This window comes from Podarcis gaigeae (genome assembly GCF_964106915.1).
Source record: "Podarcis gaigeae genome assembly, chromosome: 14".
Lineage (NCBI taxonomy): Eukaryota > Metazoa > Chordata > Lepidosauria > Squamata > Lacertidae > Podarcis > Podarcis gaigeae.
This window is the reverse complement of record NC_139690.1, coordinates 9627105-9655006: the sequence shown is the minus strand read 5'-3', so window position 1 is coordinate 9655006 and position 27902 is coordinate 9627105. Positions and strand designations below refer to the sequence as shown.

Here is a 27902-nt window from a genome sequence, read left to right as displayed (position 1 = left end):
TCTATCCTGGGGTGGGTGGGGGGGAATGGAGGAGCGCCACTCTACTTTTATGGTTACATTCGTTCTAGAAAGGAACCGGAAGTTGAGCCGCACAGTTCGTCAGTCTGTCCAGTAAGTCTATGGAAGGAAGCGGAAGTGGTTTTCCGAGTAGCGCTCAAATAAATGCGCCTGCAACAGCCGTCTAGGAAGCGGAAGGTCCTTTCCCATTAGTGTCCGTGTTCCTGCGCCCCTCGCTGGAAGGTTCCGAGGACGGGTCGTTCCCTCAGGTGAGTTTGGGGGAAGGGAATGTCGAGAGTCGCTGCTTATTTATATGCTTTTTAATGCTAGTTGCATTTCCTCCAGGAGGCTGAGGGCATTGTACCCCGTTCTCTCCTCGCCACCCCCCCCCGTTTTAGGTTGCAGTCCTAACAACGCCCCCTTGAATTCAGTGGGACTGACTCCCAGAGAAGCGCGGTTAGGATCGCAGCCCGGGTTTCACGAACAACAGCCCTGTGAGGTGGGCCAGAATGAGAGAGGGAGGGATCGAGCCAAGATAATGGTTACCTGGGGATTTGATCCATCCTCGGATCAAACACGCCCTGACATGCATATATACATACACATGTATTCCTCGCCGTGTGCACATGGCGTGGCTGCTGAAAGGCATAATAACAATTTTATTTTAATAACAATTTTATTTATACGCTGCCCATCTGGCTGGGTTTCTCCAGCCATCCTGGGCGGCTTACAGCACATTAAAAAAATGGTAAACCATTAGACATAAAAAAATTCCCCATCCAGGGCTCCCTTCAGATGTCTTTTAAAAGTTAGTTGATTATTTCCTTGATATCTGAAGGGAAGGCGTTGCACAGGGCGGGTGCCACTACTGAGAAGGCCTGGTTCCTCTCTTCTCCTGTAGGAGTGAAGAGGCTTTAAGGAGAGTGGCCCTTTTGCCTGTAATCCTCACCCCGTCTTCCTAAGAGTAAGCCCCTCTGAATTGAGTGGGAATTACTTCTGAGTTGACATGGTTTGCATCCTTTGTTGGCTGATTTGCAAGGCAATGTTCCCATGCTGAAAAGATAATTCAACCATAGTCAGTCCATCTTGCCCCCAAATGACAACTAGACATCCTTTTGGTGCCCAGTTTATATTTCTGAGTTTCTAACACTGCCACACATTCTAGAAAATATGGGGGTTAGAATTCCCTTTAGTTGCACAAATGTGGCATGTCAGCTTTTGTCCATTTTCTGGAGTACCATGCTTCAATGTTCAAGCCTGATGTGTACATTCATCAGATATGTATTTTTCCAAAGTTTGTATGTCTTTAATGAGCTGGATATTATCCTAGTTATGGAGTTATTGGAATGGAATGGAAAGATTGAATGGAAAGATTTAAAAGAGAGCAGCCAAAAATTCCTCCATGTAGTTCAGCAGACTACATGGAGAGGTCCTGCAGTCCCATCACTCTCCTCCTATACACACCTGCCATTTCAGAGATTGCTTAGCCTGTGTTTGGTCCTGAATTGACATTTTCTGTAGTAAAGTAAACTAGTAAGTCATTGTGCATTGAATCCACTGTTGTCCCTGTGCTGGTAACCTGCAGGTTGTATTTCTGCAGTGTGCTGTATGTGGGACTGGCCTTTGAGGTTGGCCCAGAAGCAGCAGCTAGTGCAGAATGCAGTGCCTGAACTGCTCACTTGGGGTGACTGTCATCATTGTGCTATACTGCTGTTGAAAGAATTGCACTGGCTGCCAATTAGTTAGCAAGTGAAGTCTGAGCTTTTGGTTCTGGTATACAAAGCGGTATACAGCTTGGGACCAGGATACCTAAAAGATCAGCTCACCCCTTATTATATCCAATAGATTACTGTGCTCTACAGGATATAATCTCATCAGGAGGTCCATTCCATACAATATAGTAATTGGGCCTTTAGCGTGGTAGTACATACCCTTTGGGACTCCCTCGGACAGGCACTGTCTCTATTGTCTTTTTAGTCCCGACTGAAGACCTTCCTTTTTCATGAGGTAAGTGGAAACCTTTATGCCACTGTGTTGGAACTTGTCCTTACATATGGAATTGCTTTTAGTTGTATATATGGAGTTGTTTTTTCATATGGAATTGTTTTTGTTGTTGATGTGCTTACTGAAAATAAAATATCCTTTCATATATTTTATGCGAAGCGATTCACACACGGAATCAAGGAAATAAATAAACAAAATCTGGCCCTACACAGATTCCTGAAATGATGTTTGAAAGCAACAAGTCCCATGTTTTCCTTGTTTGCATACAGAATGTGATGGTTCCCAAGATTGAAATGGATCCCATGCAGAAGAACACTCACATCCTTGTTGGTGTTACTGGAAGTGTGGCTGCTTTAAAGTTGCCTATTCTTGTATCAGAGCTTCTAAAGATACCTGGGGTGAGTAGTTGTTACCTGGGCTGATGTGTGTAAATTGCTGGCTTTTGTATTTACAATGGGTCATTGCTTCTTTTTCTTTGTGTCTTTTTGCATTGGGCACTTAATAATTAGGCAAAGAGTTTCTCAGGGCACTATGTAAAAGAACATACCTCATCTAATCAAGAACATACCTCTTGTTCTTGATTAGTGCCTGTAACATGCCTAAAATTGTTTGGAAGTGCTCTGTAGAGTTTAAAAGAAAGATACTGTAATCCCCTACCTGCAGACTCACTAACATGATACAAAATAAATTGTGAAGGAAGAGGAAAGCATGCAAATTCAGCCACCAGTAACCTCAGCAGGATAGTAGGATCCTCTGATCTGGATTGGTGACCTTCTTCCTTTTAAAGGAAGAAGGTCACCAATCCTTCCTTTTATCTGAAGAAGTGTGCATGCACACGAAAGCTCATACCAAGAACTAACTTAGTTGATCTTTAAGGTGCTACTGGAAGGAATTTTTTTATTTTGTTTCTTCCTTTTAAGTACACATGCAAAGCAGTCCTTAGACCACAGGCTCTTTACCCTGACTTTTGAAACTTTAGATGTATATTTTAGGACCCACTTGATTTCCTGTGATTGTAAGTTGTTTTAAACTGTTTTTAATGTTGTGTTTTAATTGTTGTAACCAGCCCTGGGACCTCAGGGTGAAGGGCAGGTAATTAATAACAATGGCAGAGGCCAGAGATCATATCCCAGTGACAGAACAGGGCCTCTGATGTTGATCAGATGGCACAGGCTAAAGCAACCCTTAAGGCAGGGGTCAGCAAACTTTCAGCAGGGGGCCAGCCACTGTCTCTCAGACTTTGTTGGGGGCCGGTCTATATTTTGAAAAAAAATAATGAATGAATTCACATGCCCCACAAATAACCCAGAGAAGCATTTTAAATAAAAGGACACATTCTACTCATGTAAAAACAAGCTGATTCCCGGGCTGTCTGTGGGCCAGATTTAGAAGGCAATTGGGCCAGATCCAGCCCCCAGGCCTTAGTTTGCCTACCCATGCCTTAAGGTATCCAGATCCCAGGATTTTCTGTCAATTTACACCTCATACAGTTCAGGGTTTGGAAGGCTACTCTGAATAGAGTTGGGAGGTTTCATGGGAACAGACATGCTTGCGGCTATATCATCCCTTGAGCTGTTGTATGTAGTAATGCCTCTGACCGGTAGATGTCACTGTTAGCCAAGGCTGAGTGGGTTTAATAAGTTGTGTCCCCCCCCTCTTTAGGCTCAGGTTACAGTCCTGGATTTTGCAGTAACCTGCAAACCTATTTATGCCCATCTAAGATGATTTGCGTTCCATTTGAATGGATGCTAGACTGCATCTTTTGAAAGAGGTGTACTGTACTTCCTCTGAGAAATTTCATTGCTCTCCTGGTGCCTTTGTGGCAATATAACAAAATCCTTTGCTAATTTCAATTACTAGAGATGCCTGAATTCATGGCTGACAACTGTAGCTCATGAGACTTGGTTCATGAGTTACTACTCCAAATATTTGCTTGAAATACAGTGGTACCTTGGGTTAAGTACTTAATTAATTCCGGAGGTCTGTTCTTAACCTGAAACTGTTCTTAACCTGAAGCACCACTTTAGCTAATGGGGCCTCCTGCTGCTGCTGCGCCGCCACTCCACGATTTCTGTTCTCATCCTGAAGCAAAGTTCTTAAACCAAGGTAATATTTCTGGGTTAGCGGAGTCTGTAATCCGAAGCGTATGTAACCTGAAGTGTATGTAACCCAAGGTACCACTGTACAACCCTCAACTAGCACACACACAAAAGTCTAATGGCACCTTAAGCACTATAAAAAATGTATTGTTTGCCTAGGAAGCTGGCCTACCCCAGGCCAAGCAATTTGTGTCCCTTGTGTCTGCAGGATCTCATGCAGAGAAAGTGTTTCCCATCATTTGCTAACTGATCCTTTCACCAGGCAATGTTGGGGAATGAACCTGAGACCTTCTTCATGTAAAACAAGCTATGGCCCTTCCACTGAGGTGTGACCTGTCTTTACTCCAGGGCCTTAAAAACGTAAGATGACCCTGCTGCATCAGGCCAACCTAGTCCCCTATCCTGTTCTCACTGTCAGCACCCAGAGGCCTGTGGGAAGTCTGCAAGCTAGGCAAGAAAGCCATTGTTCCTAGTGGCAGCTGGTAGCCTTGTTCTTTCCTTCATGCACGTGTCTTTTCTTTTAAAAGCCTTGTTTATTAAATGAACACAGGACATTTTGCATCCAACAGGAGAATTGTGCCGTTAAACCCAGAGGTGTGCAAGATTCCAGCTTGGTACTGATGTAAAAATTGGGGTTTGGCATTTGCTGCCCAACTCCCCATGGGACTTGGAGTCCCCTAAGTCGATGATCGGTCAGAGAAAAATAAATGGAAGTAGGATTCAGTGGAAAGCAAGGCAGATATTTATTTTTCTGTTGCAACAGAGTTCCCTGTCCTCCTTCCAAGGAGGGAGAGACCCTGAACAAAAGTATGCAGGAACCTTTAAAGACTTTTGACTTTGCCCAACCCCCTTAGCCAAAGACGACCCTAAAATCATCATCATACATACATCATAGGAGCAGTAGTGTACCGTGGGTTGTCAGCACCTGGGGCAAGGCAAGTAATTTGCGCCCCCTAACCCGTGGATTTGCGCCCTCTAATCCTAACCTAACCCTAACCCCCAGATGTTGCGCCCGGTGCGGCCGGCCCCCCCCTGCACCCCCCACGCTATGCCACTGCATAGGAGGCATCTACAGCAGAAATAGCTGGGACAGCAGGCTTGTTGGTTTTTGAATGTCTGATGTAGATTTTTTCAATTTTGTTGTTCTGTATGAGACAATGACAATAAAGATTATAGTATTTATGGTATTTAAATCCTGTCTGCCAGGATACTTGATAATGTTCGCTGGGCAGCCTGGCCATTCTTTTGTGATGGATACTTTAGTTCCTGAATCCAGGTCACAGGGTCACCCTATTCATACACAAATATGCCCTGAAGACAGGATTTGTAAGTGAAAAGACAATGGGAAGGCTGTCCCCATTTGCCTCCCTTACTGCAGAGGAATATTTGAGGTCATTGGGAAAGTCAAAATGGCTTCAGGATTGCTCTCCTGTACTGTTTCAGACACATTGTTTATATATTTAGATATGTGTGTATTTATGCGTATTTATGTTATTTTTGAGAACTTAGAATTCTTATAACAGTGCAAAAGACATACACTTAGAATCAAAGATTTCTGACGCTCAGAAACTGTGTCTAAGAATGGCACTCAGTGGTCTTCCACACAAAAACTTATTTGTGGTTGCCCCTTGTAGCAGACCCACCACTTAATACCACCAATTAATAATGCAGCGGATCTGCTCCCGCTAACTTCCCCCAATTAAATATAGTGCACCCACCTCATAGTACACCAATTGCACAAATTTATACAATTTACCACAGGTTATCTAGTGGGGACTTGTGTGAGGGAAAACTTAATTTTAAAAAGTAATGAAAGCTCAGAGTCTGGGACATCTGCCCAGGGACACCAGTGAAATCCTTTGTGGCATTGTGAACCCCTGCTCTTAAAAATACTTTCACAGTCCGAAGAAGGTATAATAGTTAGCTTGTTAGTTAATACATGGAAACCACGTTTCACTAAAAGCTCCCATCCCCCCATTTAATATGGCAACAAAATTTCATTTTTAAAAGTTATTTTAAAGACAAGTACAGTACTGTACTTATTCCATTCTGAAGGAAATCAGCCCTGAGTGCTCACTGGAAGGACAGATCCTGAAGCTGAGGCTCCAATACTTTGGCCACCTCATGAGAAGAGAAGACTCCCTGGAAAAGACCCTGATGTTGGGAAAGATGGAGGGCACAAGGAGAAGGGGACAACAGAGGATGAGATGGTTGGACAGTGTTCTCGAAGCTACCAGCATGAGTTTGACCAAACTGCGGGAGGCAGTGGAAGACAGGAGTGCCTGCCGTGCTCTGGTCCATGGGGTCACGAAGAGTAGGACACGACTAAATGACGACAACAACAACAACAACAACAACAACAACAACAACAACAACAGTACTTATAAAACAGCAGGTGGCAAGCATTATCTTAGAAGAGGCATTCATTCCTGTAAGAGTGAGAATGGGAAATAGCTATTCTGAGATGGTACCTCCTAATACACCTGTGTGCATCATCTCAAACTCCCTCTTTCCCTCACCTCCCAGATAATACATCAGAAGACACATAAAGGTCACTTTCTAGATAAATAAGAAGGGTTTTTTTGTTTGAGAAGGAAGCAGGGAAGAGATTTTTCTAAATGAAGCCCCTTTTCTGCTTATGCTAGCATAAAACATCCTTAGCCAACTTGGTGCCCTCCAAACATTTTGGACCACAATTCCCATCAGCCCCAGTCACCGTGTGCTGGTTGGAACTGATGGGAGTGGTACAGTGGTATCTCGGGTTACAGACGCTTCAGGTTACAGACTCTGCTAACTCAGAAATAATACCTCAGGTTAAGAACTTTGCTTCAGGATGAGAACAGAAACCGTGCAGCGGTGGCAGGAGGTCCCATTAGCTAAAGTGGTACCTCAGGTACCTCAGGTACCACAGTTTCAGGTTGAGAACGGACCTCCAGAAAGAATTAAGTTCTTAACCCGAGGTACCACTGTAGTCTGAAATAATCTGGACAGTGTCGGGTTGGCGAAGACTAGCATAAACGTTTGCAGTTAAAGACCGATGGGAAAACCAAATACAGTGTCAGTTGATTCAAGATGGCTCCTGTTGAGCTATGATTCCAGTGGCTGCTTCATTTGTTACCTGCTAGGAAGCGTTCCTGTGCAGAACTGCCTGCAGAGACTGGGGATAAATTTTCATGCATACAAAATATACCTCAAGAAATGCCTTAATCCAGGGATTAGAACCTGCAACCCTCCTGAAGTTGTTGAATTCCAACTGTTGTCAGCTCCAGCCTGCCTGACCAATGGCCTGGGATGATGGGAGTTGTAGTCCAATTATACCTGGAGTGCCACAGTTTTTCCATCCCTGCCTTAATGTGCCATCAGACTCCTTGATTTGCAATCCAGGGGTGCCCCCCCCTCCACAATATAAAGACTATTTGTATATAGGATTGCAGTCTAAGAAAGTCCATCTGGTTCTTTCGATTCTGGCATACTGGGAAGAAAAAAGGCTTCCTTCATCCAGAGTTTATTCTGAACCAGAATCTTGCTCATCAACAGTCATGATTACATTCCAGCTTGGATAGCAGAACTGAGCCTCCCTCGACCTTGATGCTGGAATGCAAGGGAGGCTGATTAATGGCTTTAATTGGCCCTGTTCCGCCATTAAATAATGGACTAGGATGAACAACAACAGCAATGTTGTACATTCTCTTTGGTCAGCAGCAGCTGTGAAATCTTCATGGCTTTGGCCTGGAATGTTTCCCTGATAAGACACCTATAATGTGCCGGTCTCCCTGCTTTAAGCAAACAAAGGGAAACTTGTCCAATTCAGTTTCCCCCCAGCCCTGTGGTCTCCAGATACTGTTGAGTAACAACTCCTATCATTCCTGGCCATTGATCTTGCTGTCTGGGGTTAGTGGGGGTTCTAGTCCAGCAGCGCCCGAAGGGCCGGAGGGTGAAGAAGCCTGGTCTAAATGATGTTGCAAAATTGTCATAGCCTGGCAATTGAGCTGTAGATGTTAGACTACAACTCTCATCATCCCTGATCGTTGGCTGTGCTACCTGGGGCTGATGGGAGTTGGAGTCCAGCCACAGCTTCCCCAACTCTGATCTATACAGAAATGAATTTTAATTGGGAAAGTGACTTATGGGAGGGTTGAGGAAGATTGACAAAGGGAAGTATAGAAAAGGAGAAGTCATTTATTCACCAGATCTCACTTTGTTTTTAAGGCAGTTGTGGGGAGGGTCTTTTCTGGACTCCAGTTTTTTGCCATTTCTCTTACAGAGGAGAAAGGGGCTTCATGTTTTGATTTCCCCTCTTGCTTATTATACATGCCCTGGGTAATGTTTACACTGGAGTAGTTCTTGGAAAGCTTCTGTTTTCTAGGACTGAATGTTTTGTTTCTTCTTTTTCTTCAGTCCTTATTGCTTCCTTTTTGGCATTCCATTTCCTTCTGATACTTTAGAATGAGACCTGTTTTCAGATTTTTACTAGTTTTCACCAGAGGACCACTTCTGTGTTTCACTTCTTCTTACCTGAGACCTACATGACTCTTTCTCCTCCTTCTTTAGGTCTGCTCTTGAATGGTAGCTATACATTTCTCTTGATATTTATGTTAAAATGACGGGCTGTTAGTACAACTAGGAATTTATAGTGTGATGTTATACATGCATACTCAGAGTAATAAGTCTCATTCACCTTATTGGGACTTACTCCCAAGTAACCGTGGGAGCCTTAGAAAGATTCTGTACCAGTATAGGAGGTGGCAATGAAGGATGGCAGTATTCAACTTGTTGCTGTTTTTGGAAAATATACTGTGCTGTCCTGTCCCTCAATTCACTGTTCTTTCTGCATTATGCAATCTCATGCATTCATAATTGTATATATTAGTCATATTCATCTTATGCTTTAGTACAGTGTAGTCTTTCATATACAGTGGTACCTCTGGATATGAACGGGATCCGTTCTGGAGCCCTGTTAGTATTCAGAAGCAAACGCAACGCGTGTCTGCGTGGGTCACAGTTCGCCACTTTCTGCGCATGCACGTGACTTCATTTTTACCATCTGCGCGAGCGGCGAAACCCGGAAGTAACATGTTCCGTCACTTCCAGGTTGCCGCAGAGTGCAACCCGAAAGCGCTCAACCTGAAGCACATTTAAGCCGAGGTATGACTGTACTTATTTCATCTTTCATGGACATATTATTCTTTTGTGCTACGTTTCTATCATGGTCACAAGCTTATTTGCCATTTGTTTACAGGGGGAACCTCAGCCCAGGGGCCAAATCCTGCCCTCCAGACATCTCTGTTGGGCTTCTAGGACTCTCCCTACCAAACACTTTCCTCAGCCACCTTCCTTTCTGGCTTTGCTTTTCACTCTCCTTTACTGCTGGAATGTGTCCTCAAACTCTGTCCACGCTTCTTGCTTGTCTGGGTGTTAGGTGGAATATGTTGAGACTAGCCTACCGTATAAAGATAAAGCCAACACTCACACTTGTCTCTGTGCCTATTTTCACCTCTGCTCTTCTTCGCTACTGGCACGTGGCCCCCAGAAGGTATGAAAATGGTTCTCTAACTCTGGCCCGCCGTGATTTCAATCCGCCTTGGAACCAAGTCCACAGAAGTGATTTAGCCTGCAGAGAAATGTTCTCGTCTGCTGGGGACTGGCTGAAGAGGCATGGAGAATGCCATCCCTTCGTCAGCAGCCCTTTGCAGTTCTTTGCTGTGCACAGAGGGAGGGTTGGGGTGCTGCTCCATTGCTCCTCCTTCAGCCTGCTCCCTCACCTGAATGCCAGTTCCTTTTCACCTACCTCGTCAGGCAAGTGCTTAATTGCAAGGCTGATGGGAATTAACTTTTCAGGTGTGTTTCGCTTGGAATCTGGTTCTGTGGCCCTATCTGACTACACCTCCACTAGCTCAGTGGAGTACAAATAAGACTTAAGTTTCAAAAGAGTTAAACGGCCTTGGTCCAGTATACCTGAAGGAGCGTCTCCACCCCCATCGTTCTACCCGGACACGGAGGTCCAGCACCAAGGGCCTTCTGGCGGTTCCCTCACTGCGAGAAGCCAAGTTACAGGGAACCAGGCAGAGGGCCTTCTCAGTAGTGGCGCCCGCCCTGTGGAACGCCCTCCCAGCAGATGTCAAAGAGAACAACCACTACCAGACTTTTAGAAGACATCTGAAGGCAGCCCTGTTTAGGGAAGCTTTTAATGTTTGATCTATTGCAGTATTTTAATTTTTTTTTTTTTGGAAGCTGCCCAGAGTGGCTGGGGAATGAATGAGTGAATGAATGAATGAATAAATAAATATCTTGAATGACTTCTTTTCTTTCCTCCTTCTCCGTGCTTTCCCCACCCCTGCTTTTTTCTTTCCAGGTGGAAGTGCGGGTGGTGACTACCGAGAATGCAAAGCACTTCTATAATTCCCAGGAGGTCCCTGTGACCCTCTACAGCGATTCTGATGAATGGCAGGTTGGTGTTCAATGCCACTTAACTTTTCAGTTAGGAACATAGAAAGCTGTCCTATACTGAGTCAGACCACTGGTCTCCATTTAACTTAGTATTGCCTACTCTGACCGGCAGCAGCTCTGCAAGATTTCAAGCAGGTAAACAGTCTTACCTGGAGATGTCAGCATGTGTAGGGCGAAGCACATGCTCTACAGCACCTCTCCCAAATCAGCATCCTTTTTAAAAAATGAAGCATACTGGTTTTTTTAAGCGTGTGGAGGGAAGTAGAGAAAATGAGGCTGTCAATTCATTCCTGCCCATCCCCAAAAGGCTGCTCAGAAGCTCCTTGCCACACTCTTCATGCCAGCCTTTGCAGGGCTGTGAGTGTCCTGCCTGGACACCTTTGCTCTTGTAAAGAGCAAAGTGTTGCTTGCGTCTTCAGGTGTTCAAGCCTCGCATGATGAGGGAGAGAGAGGAGAGGAGCCCATTGCCTCTACGCTCTTGATTGCATCCCTTTCTTGGGTTTAAGCATCTTCCCATATTGAAAGGACATCTCTTTGCAGCGGGCAACCCTTTCCGTGTGTGGAGATTCCCTGCATGATTGAGGACCCTAGAAGTTCAGAGTTGCAAATCACCTGAGAATCCTCTACCGGTAGGGCAGTCTCCCTACATTTAGCCCTCCAACTCTTGGAGGGCGACAGTGTCAGCGATGGAGGGGTTGGAGCTAGCGTGCCGCCTCCCTCATGCGATTCTTTGCATGCAGCAGATCTGAACTCCCAGGTAGAGCTTTGGCTGAAAGGGGATCTGGTTTGCACCCCAATTCCCATTTATGTAGACGGTGTTCTGGAAAAGGATAATAACTTTCTCAGGTTGCAGAATTCACCTTTGGAATTTGCTTTCCTTCGGGGCAGGTGGCAGTGTGTCCTGCATTGCACATCTGGTATTATTTGAATTTGCAAGTATGGTCTAATTGTACCATGTCAACTTTACAGAGCACAGGATGTTCTACGTGATAGAGGTGTCCCCCCCCCCCGCCATGGAATCTCTCTCTCTCTCTCTCTCTCTCTCTCTCTGTGTGTGTGTGTGTGTGTGTGAGAGAGAGAGAGAGAGAGAGGGAGGAGGGGTGTATTGTCTCTGTTCTACATTTTATTTTATTTTATTTTTTAAATTTCATCTTGATTGAAAGTTAAAAAGTACCTAATTATAGGTGCACTAAATGTGGTGGGACGTAAATAAAAGAGAAAAAGAAAAAGAGAAACAGCACCCATGTAGAAGGGATAGTAAAGTGTGTGTGTGGGGGGGGGACGGTGAAAACCCCCAAAACTATATACTTTACAAAGTTGTTATTGTACTTCACCAGATCTTAACCTATTACAGTATTTGTAAGAATGGATTCCAAATATCATTGAATATGTCAATGGCAAGTCTGCATTTATATGCAAGTTGTTCGCATGTTGTGTGTTTGTATAAGTCTTCAATCATACTGTAGAAGAGAGCTGCATTTTTATTTTCCCAATTCATCAGTATCAGTCTTTTTGTTGTGATAAGGGCACAGAGAGTCCACTCGTATTGTCCTTTTGTCTCTGTTCTGCATTTTTCTAACTGTGGTTCCAGGTGAGAATTTCCCTTGCCCCTAAACATTCCACATAACCTTCAGATATCTTGCAACATGCAGTGGGGCTTAGTGTCTGTTAGTGTGTTGTACCTATAATGTACTTAAACATACCAGGTGATTTCACTGATTTGAGGGTATTTTCTGCAGCTGTGGAAAAAGCGTGAGGATCCTGTGCTGCATATTGACCTGAGGCGCTGGGCTGACCTTCTGCTGGTGGCTCCTCTGGATGCAAACACCCTGGCCAAAATGGCCAATGGCCTCTGCGACAACTTACTGGTGAGTTTCTGCAAGCTTCGTCTGATGCTTCATGCAGATGTCCCCATCACTGGTGCCTGCCTGTATCTGCCAAGCTTCTGTTTCTGTCCATTTGCTTGAGGCTCAGGTTTACACTCTCTTGTATTGAACTGGAAATCCTAGATTGTGTTGCAAAGAAACTAAATAATTTGCTTCAGATTCATACCTCCATGCCCTTGCTCTTTGCCTGTGTGCCCATTTAATCATTTTTGGTGGAATAAAGCTACTTAATTTCCTTTAATGCAAATAATATTTTACTAAATTTATATTCCGCCCTTCCCAGAGGTGCTCAGGAGGGTAAACAACAAGAGATAAAACATCAAAAACATATTGAAAAACATTTCCAATACAGGTGCAGACTAGGAAAGATCTCTACTTAAAAGGCTTGTTGAAAGAGGAAAGTATTATGTAGGCACTGGAGAGGCAATAGATATGGTGCCTTTTTAAGGGGAGGGTATTCCAAAGGGACGCGGGTGGCGCTATGGGTTAAACCACAGAGCCTAGGACTTGCCGATCAGAAGGTTGGCGGTTCGAATCCCCGTGACGGGGTGAGCTCCCGTTGCTCGGTCCCAGCTCCTGCCAACCTAGCAGTTCAAAAGCACGTCAAAGTGCAAGTAGATAAATAGGTACCGCTCTGGTGGGAAGGTAAATGGCATTTCCGTGCACTGCTCTGGTTCGCCAGAAGCGGCTTAGTCATGCTGGCCACATGACCCGGAAGCTGTACACCAGCTCCCTCGGCCAATGAAGCGAGATGAGCGCCGCAACCCCAGAGTCGGTCACAACTGGACCTAATGGTCAGGGGTCCCTTTACCTTTTTATTCCAAAGGGAAGGGGCCACCATAGTACAGGCCCAGTTCCTACATTGTGTGGAAAGCACTTCCTGATTAGATGGAATCTGCAGGAGACCCTCTTCTACAGAGAGCAGCGATCAATTGGGTATATATGGGGTGAGACAATCTTTCAGATACTAATGATTACATGATGATTATGAGTAGTGTTCAGCTAAGTTTGACTCCAAGTAGATCCACTGAAATGAATGAACGTTGCTAAGTTAGAGCCATTAATTTCAGTAGGTCTAGTGTAGTTGAATTCCATCCTGTGAGTTTAATACCATGTTTCTAAGCAATACTTCCAAGTTCTTGTTTTGACCCTTAAAAGCCCCAAGCCTGCCTTCCCCAACCAGGTGCTCTCCAGATGTTTTGGTCTTCAACTCCCATCAGTACCAGCCAGCACAGTACCTGCATCAGTACCTGCCTGCACTTTGGTTGTATCCAGCGTTTGTCATCCTCAGGGTAGACACATTGAAATTAATGGGCATGGCTAACGTAGCACCATTATTTTGAGTGGGTCTACTCTGACTCACACTAAGATGAAGACGACTCTGGGGTGGGGGCTATTCCGGACAGGGCCTTTTCTATGGTGACACCCAAGCTCTGGGACTGCCATGTCCCAGGTGCCTACATTTGTTGGCTTTTAGACGCCAGTCGAAAACTTTGCTTTAATTTCTCAAGCTTTTCAGGGAGATATGTCCCAACTAAGCTCTGTTACTTCCTTCTTGGCTGCATTCAGATACTCAACTCACATTTCAGATTTCATTCTTGTTTTGCTGTTTCTCTCCCACCCCCATTATGAATTGTTTTCAGCTATTGTCGTGAGCCAATTTATTAATATGCTGCTTATCGCTTTGGGGGTCTTTGGGCCCCGAAGCCCCAGCGAACAGTAGCATGACTCATCTGTGGTCATTTCTAGTTTGTCAGCCAAGGAATGGGATGGGCCATTCCTTCCTTGCTTGCATTTGTGCAGATGCACTACCCATGTGGCAAGAGAGGCTGTCCAATGCTTTGCCTGCCTTTGCAGACATGCGTCATCCGCGCCTGGGATCTCAGCAAGCCGCTGCTCTTCTGCCCCGCCATGAACACCGCCATGTGGGAGCACCCCATCACTGCTCAGCAGGTGGATCGGCTCAAGAGCTTTGGCTATGTGGAAATTCCTTGCATTGTGAAGAAACTCATCTGTGGAGACGAAGGTTGGTAGATAGCCAGCTCTCTTTCCCTTCATCCTTTCTTCCCTTTAAATGAAATTATGGGGATAGCAGGAGGTATGCAACCCTGCCCCTGTGGGCTGGTTCCCATGCTGCGTTTCAAAGATGCTGCTGGGCTCCTTTGAGTCACTCCAGGAACATCCAGAAATTGCTACACATTCTTTTGAAGAAAGCTTCCAATATTTACAGTGCAATCTTGTATGCATATACCTCTGAGTATGTCCCCTTGAACCCCGCAGAGCAGACATGTCTAAGATTGCACTGCCAGTCACTGGAGCAAGATGGTTGGAGCATATTAAACCTATCCTGGTCCAACTGCACTGGCTACCAATTAAGCTTCTGGGTCCAATTCAAAGTGCTGGTTTTGCCCTATAAAGCCTTAAACGGCTCAGGACCGCAATTTCTCAAGGACTGCCTCTTTCCATATGAACCTACACAGACCCTGAAATCATCTTCTGAGGCCTTTCTTCGTGTGCCACCTCTTTGAGTGATCCAGAGGATGGCAACATGAGAACGGGGTCTTCTCTGCAGTGGCTCCCCGTCTGTGGAATGCTCTGCCCAAGGAAGTTTGCCTGGCGCCTTTATTGTACACCTTTAGGTGCCAGGCAAAAACGTTCCTTTTTAACCAGGCCTTTGGTTGATTTGATCCTATGTCCTTTTAAAACGTGGTGGGTTTTTTTGGTGGGGGCGTGTTACTGGCTTGTTGTTTTTATTCTGATTGTATATGTTGCGATCTTTTCTGTGAACCGCCCTGAGACCTCCAGGTATAGGGTGATATATAAGCTCATTTAATCATCACCACCACCACCATCAGTTTGATTATCTGATTAATAATTTCAAAGGTGGTCCTTCAGTTGTTGTTCGGCTCCCATCATCCTTGATGATTAGCCATGCTGGCTGGGGTTGATGGGAGTTGGAGTTCAGCAACATCTCCAGGGCTATGGTTGCCCAGCCCTGGTCAAAAGGAAGGTGTATTCAGCCTTGGAGATCAGAGCTGGAGGAGAGAACCATCTCTCCCTGTGAAGGAGCTTGGCCTCACCCTGCTTCTGTCCTCGCTTTACAGGTCGTGGCGCCATGGCAGAAGTGCCAACCATTGTGGCGAAAGTAAAGGCGATCCTGTCGGAGCGGGGCCTGTCGGCACACAGCTGATCCCCAGGAACAGACAGCATTTCTTTCTCCTTCTGGGACTGTGAAGGTAGAAAGAGCAGGGAGGGAAAGTGAAGACCACAAAAACTGGATCCTTACTGGCAGCTGTCTCTGCATGGTTGGAGACCTCCTGCACTTGAACTTGAGAGTTTTGATTGGGTGGGGGGAATCCTCTGTAATTCCTTTTCTGCAACCCCAGTGTTTGTTCCAGCTTGAAGAGGGAGTTGTAAACTCACAATATGCCAGGCAGTTTTAATGGTGTGGCATTTACCTTGCAGACAAGAGAGGGTGTTCATAAAAAGTCAGGAGAGCAGCTGTAGTAGAGGTTCATAATGGTTTCTTAGGTCTAGCCTTTGTACCAGGGATTTCACAGGATTAGAATGGGAGCTGTTGCACAACTTTCCTGGGGTTTGGCTTCCATCAGTAAGTCTGCTTAGGGGCCCTATGACTAGCTTTTGCTGCTCCCCATGTCTGCTGACGCTCAGGAATGCTGACATCAAAGACACAAGGAAACAGACCCTCTGCAGGAGAGGTCTTGTCAAGTTCGCTACCGCTGTGTAGTGCTTTCGGCACCTTGATTCGGGGCTGGGGTGGGCGATGGCCTGGGAATTTCTTTGCTGAGAAACGGGCTAAACAAACACTCACAATTGATTAACAGCTTTGTTACACAAGAGTTGGGGTGGTGCAGTCCGGGATTGGATGGTGGGAAGAGATCCATTCCAGGCCCGTCTCTATCCCTTTGATCCCTGCCGGTGGGCCAATGTCAGGTGGGGTCGGTGGACTGGCCTGCCTGGTCAGTGGCCTGTCACATAAACACAGCAGAGTTTGCTCTCGTGTCCTTAGAGTGCATTTAAAACCAAAGCTGGTTCCGCACAAACAGGAGCGCCTGGAACAAAACGTACATGGCGCATGAAGGGCAAACTTTGAACTGCTACACACAAGAGAAACATTGGATCCTTGTCTGTCTCCTACAGATAAAAAGCTCTTTGTAGTTTTCCCACCTTGCCTTCCAGCTTATCGCAGGGACACTACTTACTGCTTGGGGATGGAGGACTGGGGCTAAGGGCATGAGATTCACCATAGGTCATCATCTCTCGGAGACGGAGCACAAACTTTGCGCCCAGAAAGAGTCTCTGGTTTCTCAAGTCGGCAGCTTGGCAGGGGTGGCCTTGAGAGAGTCATGACCAGTTGGAGTTAGATGGAACAATGGAGGGTGATTTCTTGCCCTCAATCTTTGGTTCTCAGACTGCAGGGATGGCATAGCTGAAGACAGCAGGGAATTCCAGGGAGAATGGGTTCTTTGCTCTGAAGCATACAGTGCCTTTTCCCCTCCACCAGCCGAAACCAGGGTGGCTTGAACCCCTGACTGAGGACCCTCACTGATCCACATTGAACTTGTGGGGGCAAAAGTATCATCATTGCCCTGTCACCCCACCCAGCTGCTCTTGGAAGAGCTGCTGCTTTGCCTTAACTAGGAGAGGACAAAAAATGCCCTGGTATACAGTGGTACCTTGGGTTACAGACGCTTCAGGTTACAGACTCCACTAACCCAGAAATAGTACCTCGGATTAAGAACTTTGCTTCAGGATGAGAACAGAAATCGTGTGGCGGCAGCGGGAGGCTCCATTAGCTAAAGTGGTACCTCAGGTTAAGGACAGTTTCAGGTTAAGAATGGACCTCCAGAACGAATTAAGTTCTTAACCTGTATTCTAAACTTGCTGCTGGATTAATTCCCCAATTCACTGCAGCAATTGGGAAGCTGACCCGTGGCCACAACTTTCTTTGCCTATACAGGCCATATATTTCTTTGTGCTTTTGGCGACAAAACGGTTGGATGGAGTCTCCCCCTGGAAGACAACCTCTGATTTTGACTGGAGCAATGGCATGGCAAGGGGTGTCAACCAGTTTTCTCTTCATGATCACCTCCCTATCTCTGCTATCAGCTCCATTGAGCCAACCCAGTGCCTGCATTGTGTCTGTGTTCTCCCCCAACCACCAAAGTGGTGCTAGTAGCTTGGGGAGTAAGACAGTTTTGATCAGGAAATGGGAGAAAAGACCAGACACATTTTCCTATTATTTCAGTAGGTAGAGTAAGTATTTTGCATACAAAGAGTCCCTGTTTCTAATTCCTGGCACCTTCAATGAAAGGGATCTTGGACAAAAAGGGTGATGGGAAAGTCCTGTTTCCTGGGGAGAATCTGCCTGTCAAGGTAGATGGACGAATAGTCTCACCTGGTATAAAACAGTTCCTCTCTCCCTATGTACATGCATGTTTTGCTTTTAAGCCAAACCAACCATGGACTTTCTGTGCCAGAATTGGCTGGACCAACGGTGTTTCCAGCAGCGCTGCTGCCGTCAGTTTATCTAACGTGACCCGCCGAAGAGGGTTTTTATAGGCATTGTGCAATGGTTGCCGTCCAAAGCTCAGGGCCAGGGGAAGGCGGTGCTTTCTGACAATTTGCATGCGCAACATCGATGTTTGCAAACTGGTCTTGCAGATTGGCGACCAGCTGCATCTATAAATATTGACAGAAGCTTGCTTGCCTCACTATGCCCAGCAAGGCCAAGCAGATATATATATATATATATTTATAATGAAATTTTATTAAGTTTTATCATAAGATTACAACACAGAACATAAAAATAAAAAGAAAAAGAGAAAAAAAAAACAAGAACGGAAAAACAGAAAAAAGAAAAGAACAAGTATAATTTCAAACCCTTACTTTCTTGTACCTTACTTTCCCGAATTCCGCATACCTCCCCTCTCTGTATTCCAAAATCAATTTTATTTCTTCAACAAATCCTTACCCTTAATTTTAACTTAATTTTTAAATTTTCTTTTCATTTTACTTATCCATTACCACTGAGAACCATATAATTTCTAAACCAACGTCATTCTAACATTCATTAATTTTGCAATGTTTCTTAAGATAATCCTTAAATTTCTTCCAATCTTCTTCCGCTGTTTCTCTCCCCTGGTCTCGGATTCTGCCGGTCATTTCTGCCAGTCCCATATATTCTATCACCTTCGTCTGCCATTCTTCCACGGTGGGTAGATCTTGTGTCTTCCAGTGCTTTGCGATGAGTATTCTTGCTGATGTTGTGGTGTACATGAAAAATGTTCTATCCTTCTTTAATACCAATTGGTCGACTATGCCCAGGAGAAAGGCCTCTGGTTTCTTAGGGAAAGTGTACTTAAGTACCTTTTTCAGTTCATTATAGATCATTTCCCAGAAAGCCTTAATCCTTGGGCATGTCCACCAAAGGTGAAAGAAAGTTCCTTCAGTTTCTTTACATTTCCAACATTTATTATCCGGCAAATGGTAAATTTTTGCAAGCTTGACTGGTGTCATGTACCACCTATAAATCATTTTCATAATATTCTCTCTTAAGGCATTACATGCCGTAAATTTCATACCGGTGGTCCACAACTTTTCCCAGTCAGCAAACATAATGTTATGACCAATGTCTTGTGCCCACTTAATCATAACCGATTTCACCGTTTCATCGTGCGTATTCCATTTCAGCAACAAGTTATACATTTTTGACAAATTCTTTGTATTGGATTCTAGCAACTCTGTTTCCAATTTTGATTTTTCCACCTGGAAGCCAATTTTCCTGTCCATCTTATAAACCGAGGCCAAGCAGATAAAAGTCCTGGGAGACTCCTCTGCTTTGCATGTTGCATGGCAGTACAGACACAGCATGTAGACACTTTTACTCGGGCTTCGTCACTGAGGGATTCTATGCCCCGTGGTGTCTGCCCTCCCGCCACCGACGGTGGAGGCCTGGCAGCCCCCAAAAACAAATTTTGCCCAGTGCACACAAAAAATAGCCACATCCGCAAAACTCCCAAGTTAACCTCTGAGATTGATCTTTAATGCGATTGCTCTTGTAAGCTTTCCATGGAAGTGTCCGCCACTCGTATCCGTTGTATGAGTTGAATCGTTCAAAAGTGCAATCCTGCGCATGTTTGTTCAGAAATAAGCCCCTCTGGGCATCATTAGGGCTTACTCTCGTGTAAGTGTGCATTGGGCTGCAGTCTCTAGTTCAGGCATAGGCAAACTCGGCCCTCCAGATGTTTTGGGACTACAACTCCCATCATCCCTAGCTAACAGGACCAGTGGGCAGGGATGATGGGAGTTGTAGTCCAAAACATCTGGAGGGCCGAGTTTGCCTATGCCTGCTCTAGTTGCTCTCTTCTCTGCCTTTTCCAAGAGAGGCTCTGGTATAGGTTCACATGATGTGGGTTGACCACTTGTGCTCTGTCATGTGACTTGAAGACCCATTTAGATGAAGTGTTTCAGTCTCGATAAACCGGTTCCAGACTAACCCCACTAAGCAGGTGGGTGTGACTCAAGGTACTTTCTGTTTGGCTGACAACCCAGCAACTCGGAGACAAATATGTTGCAAGATATCGCTGTAGAACAGACAGAACAGGTAGTTTAGAGTTCCTTAACTGAATTGCTTCTTAGCAAAGGATGGGATAGATATACTCCCCTATTATACTTTTCACCATCATAAACAAAAGGGGCAGAGGCTTTCTTTATTATTTTCAATGAAAGCTGAACATTCAGGGAAAGGTCCTGGTATGTCCTTAAGGTTCTCAGGCTTCCACTGGGCGCTTTGGCTTTGCCACCCAAACTGTCTACAGTGGTCTGTTGGACTGGTTGCCTGTTAAGGGTATAACATGCTGTAAATTTTAATTTCTTTTCCCACAACCTTTCCCGCACTCAGTTCTATATTATGTCCTATGTCTCTCACCTAGTTAAGCTGACTTAACTATCTCGTCTTTTATCTCCCACTCCAACAATAATTTATACATCCTGGAAATTAACTTTCCTGATGATTCTATAAGCTCCCTTTCAAATTGTGAACTTTGTGTCATAAACCCATTTTTCTTGTCAACTTTAAACAAGGTTAATGGGGTGGATAATGTTGAAGAATGCACACATTTTAGATCTTGAAGGACACAATATAAAATTTGGCTGGCATGCATGTCTATGGTATGGTAAAGCTGAAATATATAAGAGCTGCTTGAATCATGTAGTCAGGAAGAATTTGTTTAGAGTATGGGATAAATACAAAAACCTGCTTGAAAGGAAAACATGGCGCTCACCCGCAGACGCAGAATCCTTGAGAATATCGCCAATGGATAACATATAGAGATTTACTGGACTTTTCACAATAAGAGATCAGATTGAAGAAGCTGGAAGATGTTAGTTATGTGGTAATGGACTGCTTACAATATTATCAAGTCAAGGAAATTTATTATTTGCCTTTAATTTGTAAGCTGCCTTGACCATATTTATATTGAAAGAAGGGATGAAAAAAACAATACATTTAAATGAGTGGAACTAAATATTGACTGGTGTTCTAAATAAATATTAGAGTCTTTCTCATGCTGTGATGGCCCAGGGCAGGGTTATGATGGCTAATGTGTTATGGAAGCTCGTGATAATTAAGGAAGTGATTAATTTTATTATTATTATTGCACTATCATCACTGGAGAAGATGATGTATCTGTCAAGGGTATGTGGACTTCACATTTGGTACGTGGTAATGAATAGCTGGCCGCATCTCCCCCCTGGGGTTGACCTTTATGTATATGGGAAAAAGCCGAGTTTTAATTAATGCATTGCCAGGCCTCCTGTCCTGCTTTGCTAAGGACAAATTAAGTCTTTGAACAGAGCTTGGGAGTCTGTCTTTTATGTTGTGAGAACGCAGTACTGAGTCAGCAGCATCGTCCTAGAATAATAACCCACGAACCCCAGAGGCTCTCTGGCTTCTAGTCCACCCAGGTCTTGAATGCATGCAAGGCAGCAACCTTGCTGAAGCTGAAGAGACCTGGGTCTGGTCAGCACCTGTGTAGGAAAGTACCTGGGCGCCCTCTTTACCCTGCCCTGAGTTGCGTTGCTGTGGAACAAATGGCAGTGGAGAGCTTTTCGCTGAATGTCATGCTGGTCAAATATTTTGTTGCTCATCAGAAGAGCTTTGCACCCAAATGAACATCAGGATATGTGTGTGCATGGTTTTTGCATCTTCGATATTAATAGTTTTTATTAAGTTTTCTGTTTTACAATTTAAGATACTCATTTTACATCCTTAAGAAATCAATGATTTCCCTTCTTCTCTTTCCATGGTTCATTTTACATATCTTATATCCCTGCATATTTTACAAAAAAGTATACCGATCCGTTTTCCATTATTGCATCCATCAAAACTTATTTACAGTGTTGAATTTATCTTAATGCTGCCAGCATTTTCAGTTGCACACAATTATTTTTCATATATTCAATAAACGTTTTCCAATCTTCTTTAAACGTATGTTCTTCTTGTTATCTTATTCTATACGTTAAGTCTTCGAGTTGTGCATATTCTGTCAACTTAAGTTGCCATTCTTCTTTAGTTGGGATCTCGCTCGTTTTCCATTTTTGGACTAACAAAACACAGGCTGCAGTAGTAGCATACATAAATAACCTTTTTTGACACCTGGGAATTTAGTTAATAGTTATTATACATTTTTCCAATACATGGGGGGGAAAAAACCCAGAACCCTCAACATCCCCCCCCCTTTAATATATATGCCACCCTGCCCCCTCCTCCCAAATAGATACCGGTAAGTCCCTCTACCCATCAAAGCTCACAGGCTCTTGGTGCCTTTTCATGTGGGCATGCTTATACTAAAAGTCCAAATTTCCAATTTGTAAGATTTATTAACGTTTTTAGCGATACTGATAGTGGTGTCATACCTAAAGGATGGGGGAGGAGTTCAGTTCAGTTCACATTTAAAGCTGAATCCATCACATTTGTGCTTTCGGATGGAATATGTGAATCGAAACACAGCTACCCCTCCAGCGTTTGCACATTTCCGATCATTTTGATGCAGTTCCCCAGCCAACATTTGCAAAACAATGCCTGTTTGGGGGAGGGTGTGTGTAAAAAATGAATCTTTTAGTGAAAATAGCATACCAAAATCCATTATATGTGGGAAATTTGATTGCTTGCACTTTGTGTACAAATGTACACAAATGTGTACACTTCATATAAAAATGTGTTAGTTAGGAGGCATTACTGATGAATTTCCATGAGGATTTTTTTTAAAAAAAACACCATTATGCAATTTGCTGCAAAATGGAAACTTCCATCCCATAGCATACCTGTGAAAAGTCTTTCTGGGAGTTGGCTCCTCCCTGGGTTGGATTTTGCTGGCTACCTTGAGGAACAGGATGTGTGGAGTGGATGCAACTTTGATCAACTCTATCTGGAGTGTTCATATTTCCTCCTTTAGATGTCGTTCATCAACGAAATACGCGATTCCAAGCTTGCGGCAAAAACAATACTGATAAAGAAAACAAGAAGAGAAGATAAAGGACTTGGCCGTTGGCAGCCTAATTCTTAGGAACACCCTTAGATGCTGTTGTAAGATGCAGGCACGTGGGGGTGGGTGTCTTGTGGCCACAGCCAGGAAGCGCAAGAATAGAAGTGGTTTGAGGCACTTGGGCCTTGCGGGTTGGAAAGGGCGATCGAAGAGGAACTGAAACGAGATCTTGCAGCCCTGTGCACATTTCTTCAGGAGCAAGTCCTGCTGAACTTGGGACCGAATTCCGATTAAACAGACAGAAATGTTGAGCTGTCGGATTTCACAAGCTGGAACGAATGCGTGGGGCGGAAGTGAAACTGACTGTGATTACAGACAACTCCGGCGACGTGGAAGAAAGGAGAAGGCTGGGTTGCACTTGTTGACCCTCTGATCTCAATCTTCCGTTGCTGTGGTTGCCTGCCAAGCCTCTCTCTCTTTTTATTTAAGAGCACAAACCACTCAGATCTAGGGCAGCACCCAGTTTCTCTCAGGAAGCCCTGGTGCAGGTGATAACCCTACTCTACTGTTGCTTCCCAAAGACTGGTATTTGGAGATAACACTGCCTCAGAACATGGAGAGTAGCCTTTTGGCTATCATCACCATCGGTTTGTTTAGCATGAGCATTTTCTTCCATCCCACTCTTCAGCCTCAGGAAGGGGCTCCCGAAGTAGCCGACAACTATCTAAAAGTCAAGACCTTGCCCTCGGACTCGCAATCTGAGGGACAAGCTCAGGTGTGACTTTTTAGGTACAGAGATATTGTGGTGAGAACCAGAAATGGTAAAATTTTGGAGAGGAGCCAAAAGTTGCTTTTTTTCAACAGAGACAGGGGTGAGGTCCTGCGGCACCAACTCCCCCCCCCATCTGATGGGATGGCTGCCACGGGTAACAATTGAGGGAGGAGCACGATGCAACACGCCTGTGCCACTGATAGGCATGTTCTCTGCATTTATCTAATCCCGTTGAAATCTAGTGATACCGCCTGAAAGTGCGGTCAAAGATAGCTCAGCTATCAGTAGCAGCAGGACTTGTGGGGAATTTGTGGTCCTTCAGACGTTGGCAGACTCCACCTCGCAGTAGCTCATAGTCCGCGTGTCCCGTCGCCAGGGATGCTGGAGTTGTAGTCCAGCCATATCTTGGGTTCCACCAAGTTACGGGGTTACAGAATCTGGGTCTGAAGCACTTTTTTGAGTAACCAAGCTGGGTCTGAGCTGTGACAAGATGCTCTCACAGACATGGAATTCCACTGGAATGCATGAAATGCCATACTGAAGGGGAAATGCAAAATCTCAAAGCTTGCATAGCTTTGCATAAGTGCTTCCCAAACTTGGGTGTTTTTGGACTACCATTCTCATCATCCCTGACCACTGGTCTTGCTAGCTGTGGATGATGGGAGTTGTAGTCCCAAAATAGCTGGAGACCCAAGTTTGGGAAACACTGGTTTAGATGAACTGGGAGTTTTGCCTGCTTAGAAATCTTCCTATTAACTACACAGAAAAAAACAAATAGCCATCTCTGCTGATTCTAGAATTTAATGTTTGGGTGCCTCATGTCCCTCTCTCTCTCTCTCTCTCTCTCTCTCTCTCTCTCTCTCTCTCTCTGGTGTTCTTCCTACTTCTGGAGTTAGAATTCCACCCTTTGCTACCTCATTGAAAAAACAATACCAGGTTTTTGCATTTGCAGAGCTGCACCCTAGTGAAATGGGGAAACTTGAGAGGGGAGGGAGGAAGTGAAAGTACCAGTGCATATACCACAGGCTGCTCCTTAAATCTACTTGCCTGTGTCTGCAGCTCATTTTACCACTACCACCCATGTTGCCCTTTCCTGTGGGAAGTGAGGAGTAGAAAGTTGGCATCCGTACCACCTTCTCCCATAGTTGGAGAAAGGTGGTGGCAGTCTCTGAGATTCAGAGAGAGGTAGGGTGACTTCACATAGCTGCAATTCCCAGGAAAGAAGAATTGACTGTAAACAACTCTGAGAAATGTATCTTTATGAAGGGAGCAGGGATCTCCTATCAACTTTCAGCAGCCTTGACAGACTACAGTTACCAGGATCCTTTGGGGGAGGTGATGACTATTTTAGAGTGGTATGGTACTGCTTTAAATGTCTAGTGCAGATGGGGCCTATATCTGGTCTTTATTGAGCATTCCTCCTTATATGTTTATAGGATGGTTATATGATGAGTGCATTTATCCTGATTTACTTATGGGGTGTTTACTTGCCTTCGCCTTAGTCATTTGTTCTTTACACAGTAATGAGTGGTAGCTTCATTCTGCTTTCTTAGTTGCTCTGTGACGCTTCTCCAAACGTTACTGCACCCCTTGCACTAATTTCATGATGAAAGTTGGACAACCTACCCCAACCAAACAGTTCCGGTAAGAAAGTTTTGGTAAGGTTACCAGACGTCCCCGTTTCCCAGGGACTGTCGCCAGATTTACAAATCAGCCCCCAGACAAAATCCATCCATTCCTACTGAAGTTGAAAAGTGAAGTTGAAAAGTCCCCGGATTCATTGAATTTTTTTTTTGCTAACCTTAGGTTACTGGATTTTGGCAGGAAGTTATGGGATATGCAGATTGGAAATGAAGCAGTTTTGACCAATGTAAACAGTACTGAAAGCAGGATCGTGTATGACTGCCTCATTGGCATCACAAGCGCAAATCATTGTGAATGTGCAATAGAAAAGGTTGCTAGGTAAAGGTAAAGGTAAAGGTACCCCGACAATCTGCATTCAGTTTCCTGTATCTTTCACTATCCCTCACATTTTGCTTGCCTTCTCTCCCCCGCTACTTGTAAGGCCTCGTTGGACAGCCACTTTGCTTTCTTGCATTTCCTTTTAATTGGGATGGTTTTAGTTGCTGCCTCCTGTATAATGTCGCAAGCCTCCATCCATAGTTCTTCAGGCACTCTGTCCATCAAATCTAAATCCTTAAACCTGTTCCTCACTTCCACTGTGTATTCATAAGGGATTTGACTTGGATTGTATCTTACCGGCCCAGTGGTTTTTCCTACTTTCTTCAGTTTAAGCTTGAATTTTGCTATAAGAAGCTGATGATCTGAGCCACAGTCAGCTCCAGGTCTTGTTTTTGCTGACTGTATAGAGCTTCTCCATCTTTGGCTGCAGAGAATATAATCAATCTGATTTCGATGCTGCCCATCTGGTGATGTCCATGTGTAGAGTCGTCTCTTGTGTTGTTGGAAAAGCATGTTTGTGGTGACCAGCTTGTTCTCTTGGCAGAACTCTATTAGCCTTTGCCCTGCTTTGTTTTGATCTCCAAAGCCAAACTTGCCAGTTTTTCCTTTTATCTCTTAATTCCCTACTTTAGCATTCCAATCCCCTATAATGAGAAGAACATCCTTCTTTGGTGTTACTTCTATAAGGTGTTGTAAGTCTTCATAGAATTGGTCAATTTCAGTTTCTTCAGCACCAGTAGTTGGTGCATAAACTTGGATTACTGTGATGTTAAAAGGTCTGCCTTGGATTCGTATCGAGATCATTCTATTATTTTTGAGATTTCATCCCAGTACAGCTTTTGCCACTCTTTTGTTGACTATAAGGGCCACTCATAAGTGTCATTCTTATATAAGGGCCATTCTTAAATGAGCATTGTAAAGAAATAGAGGGAAACAACAGAATGGGAAGAACCAGAAACCTATTCAAGAAAATTGGAGATATGAAAGGAACATTTCGTACAAAGATTACCATAATAAAGGACAAAAGTGGTAAGGACCTAAGAGAAGCAGAAGACATCAAGAAGAGGTGGCAAGAATACGCAGAGGAATCATACCAGAAAGATATGGATGGCTCGTACACCCCAGGTAGTGTGGTTGCTGACCTGGAGCCAGACATCCTGGAGAGTGAAGTCAAATGGGCCTTAGAAAGCACTGCAAATAACAAGGCCAGTGGAAGTGATGGTATTCCAGCTGAACTATTTAAATGGTATTCCAGCTGAACTATTAAAATTTTAAAAGATGATGCTGTTAAGGTGCTACACTCAATATGCCAGCAAGTTTGGAAAACTCAGCAGTGGCCAGAGGATTGGAGAAGATCAGTCTACATCCCAATCCCAAAGAAGGGCAGTGCCAAAGAATGCTCCAGCTACCGCACAATTGCACTCATTTCACACGCTAGCAAGGTTATGCTTAAAATTCTACAAGGAAGGCTCGGTATGTGGACCGAGAACTCCCAGAAGTGCAAGCTGGATTTAGAAGAGGCAGAGGAACCAGACACCAAATTGCAAACATGCGCTGGATTATGGAGAAAGCTAGAGAGTTCCAGAAAGACATCTACTTTTGCTTCATTGACTATGCAAAAGCCTTTGACTGTGTCAACCACAGCAAACTATGGCAAGTTCTTAAAGAAATGGGAGTGCCTGATCACCTCATCTGTCTGCTGAGAAATCTCTATGTGGGCCAAGAAGCTACAGTTAGAACTGGATATGGAACAACTGATTGGTTCAAAATTGGGAAAGGAGTATGACAAGGCTGTATATTGTCTCCCTGCTTATTTAACTTACCGTACTGCCAGATCTTAATTGAATTCTAGCACCTATAAATCTGTAACAATACTAACCGTTTGGAGGCAGCCCTTCTTCCATAGGGGTCAGTCAGGCATGGGTGGTGCAGCTCAGCCATTTCCTTGTTCCAAAGCACATGTCCCCAAGGAGCTTCCCCACTGCCACCATTGGGTTTTAAAGGTTGGCCAACATGCATTTGGAATCCCATAAGTTATGGTTTTCCCAGTAGTGATGTATGGAAGTGAGAGCTGGACCATAAAGAAGACCGATCGCCAAAGAATCGATGCTTTTGAATTATGGTGCTGGAGGAGACTCTTGAGAGTCCCATGGACTGCAAGAAGATCAAACCGATCCATTCTGAAGGAAATGAACCCTGAGTGCTCACTGGAAGGACAGATCCTGAA

General features: G+C 44.5%; 2 protein-coding genes across 3 annotated transcripts in view; both read left to right on the top strand.

The window, feature by feature from the left end:
* Positions 1 to 27902, top strand: part of SCAMP5 (secretory carrier membrane protein 5) — a 72320-nt gene that overhangs the window by 26471 nt on the left and 17947 nt on the right. The window lies entirely within an intron of this gene.
* On the top strand, positions 161 to 15860 carry PPCDC (phosphopantothenoylcysteine decarboxylase). 2 transcript variants are annotated; one of them, XM_083712921.1, is made up of 6 exons: positions 161 to 266; positions 2271 to 2399; positions 10453 to 10548; positions 12287 to 12415; positions 14291 to 14459; positions 15538 to 15860. In XM_083712921.1, the coding sequence occupies exons 2-6, from the start codon at positions 2277 to 2279 to the stop codon at positions 15621 to 15623; spliced, it is 603 nt and encodes a 200-aa protein (XP_083569047.1). In that variant the 5' UTR covers positions 161 to 266; positions 2271 to 2276; the 3' UTR covers positions 15624 to 15860. The 2 variants fall into 2 exon arrangements, with proteins under 2 accessions (XP_083569047.1, XP_083569046.1); XM_083712920.1 differs by lacking the exons at positions 161 to 266; positions 10453 to 10548.

Coding starts and splice junctions, on each gene's coding strand:
- PPCDC (XM_083712921.1), top strand. CDS start 2,277: ATGGTTCCCAAGATTGAAATGGATCCCATGCAGAAGAACACTCACATC. Junction 2,400..10,452: donor AGCTTCTAAAGATACCTGGG/GTGAGTAGTTGT, acceptor TTTTCTTTCCAG/GTGGAAGTGCGGGTGGTGAC. Junction 14,460..15,537: donor ACTCATCTGTGGAGACGAAG/GTTGGTAGATAG, acceptor CTCGCTTTACAG/GTCGTGGCGCCATGGCAGAA.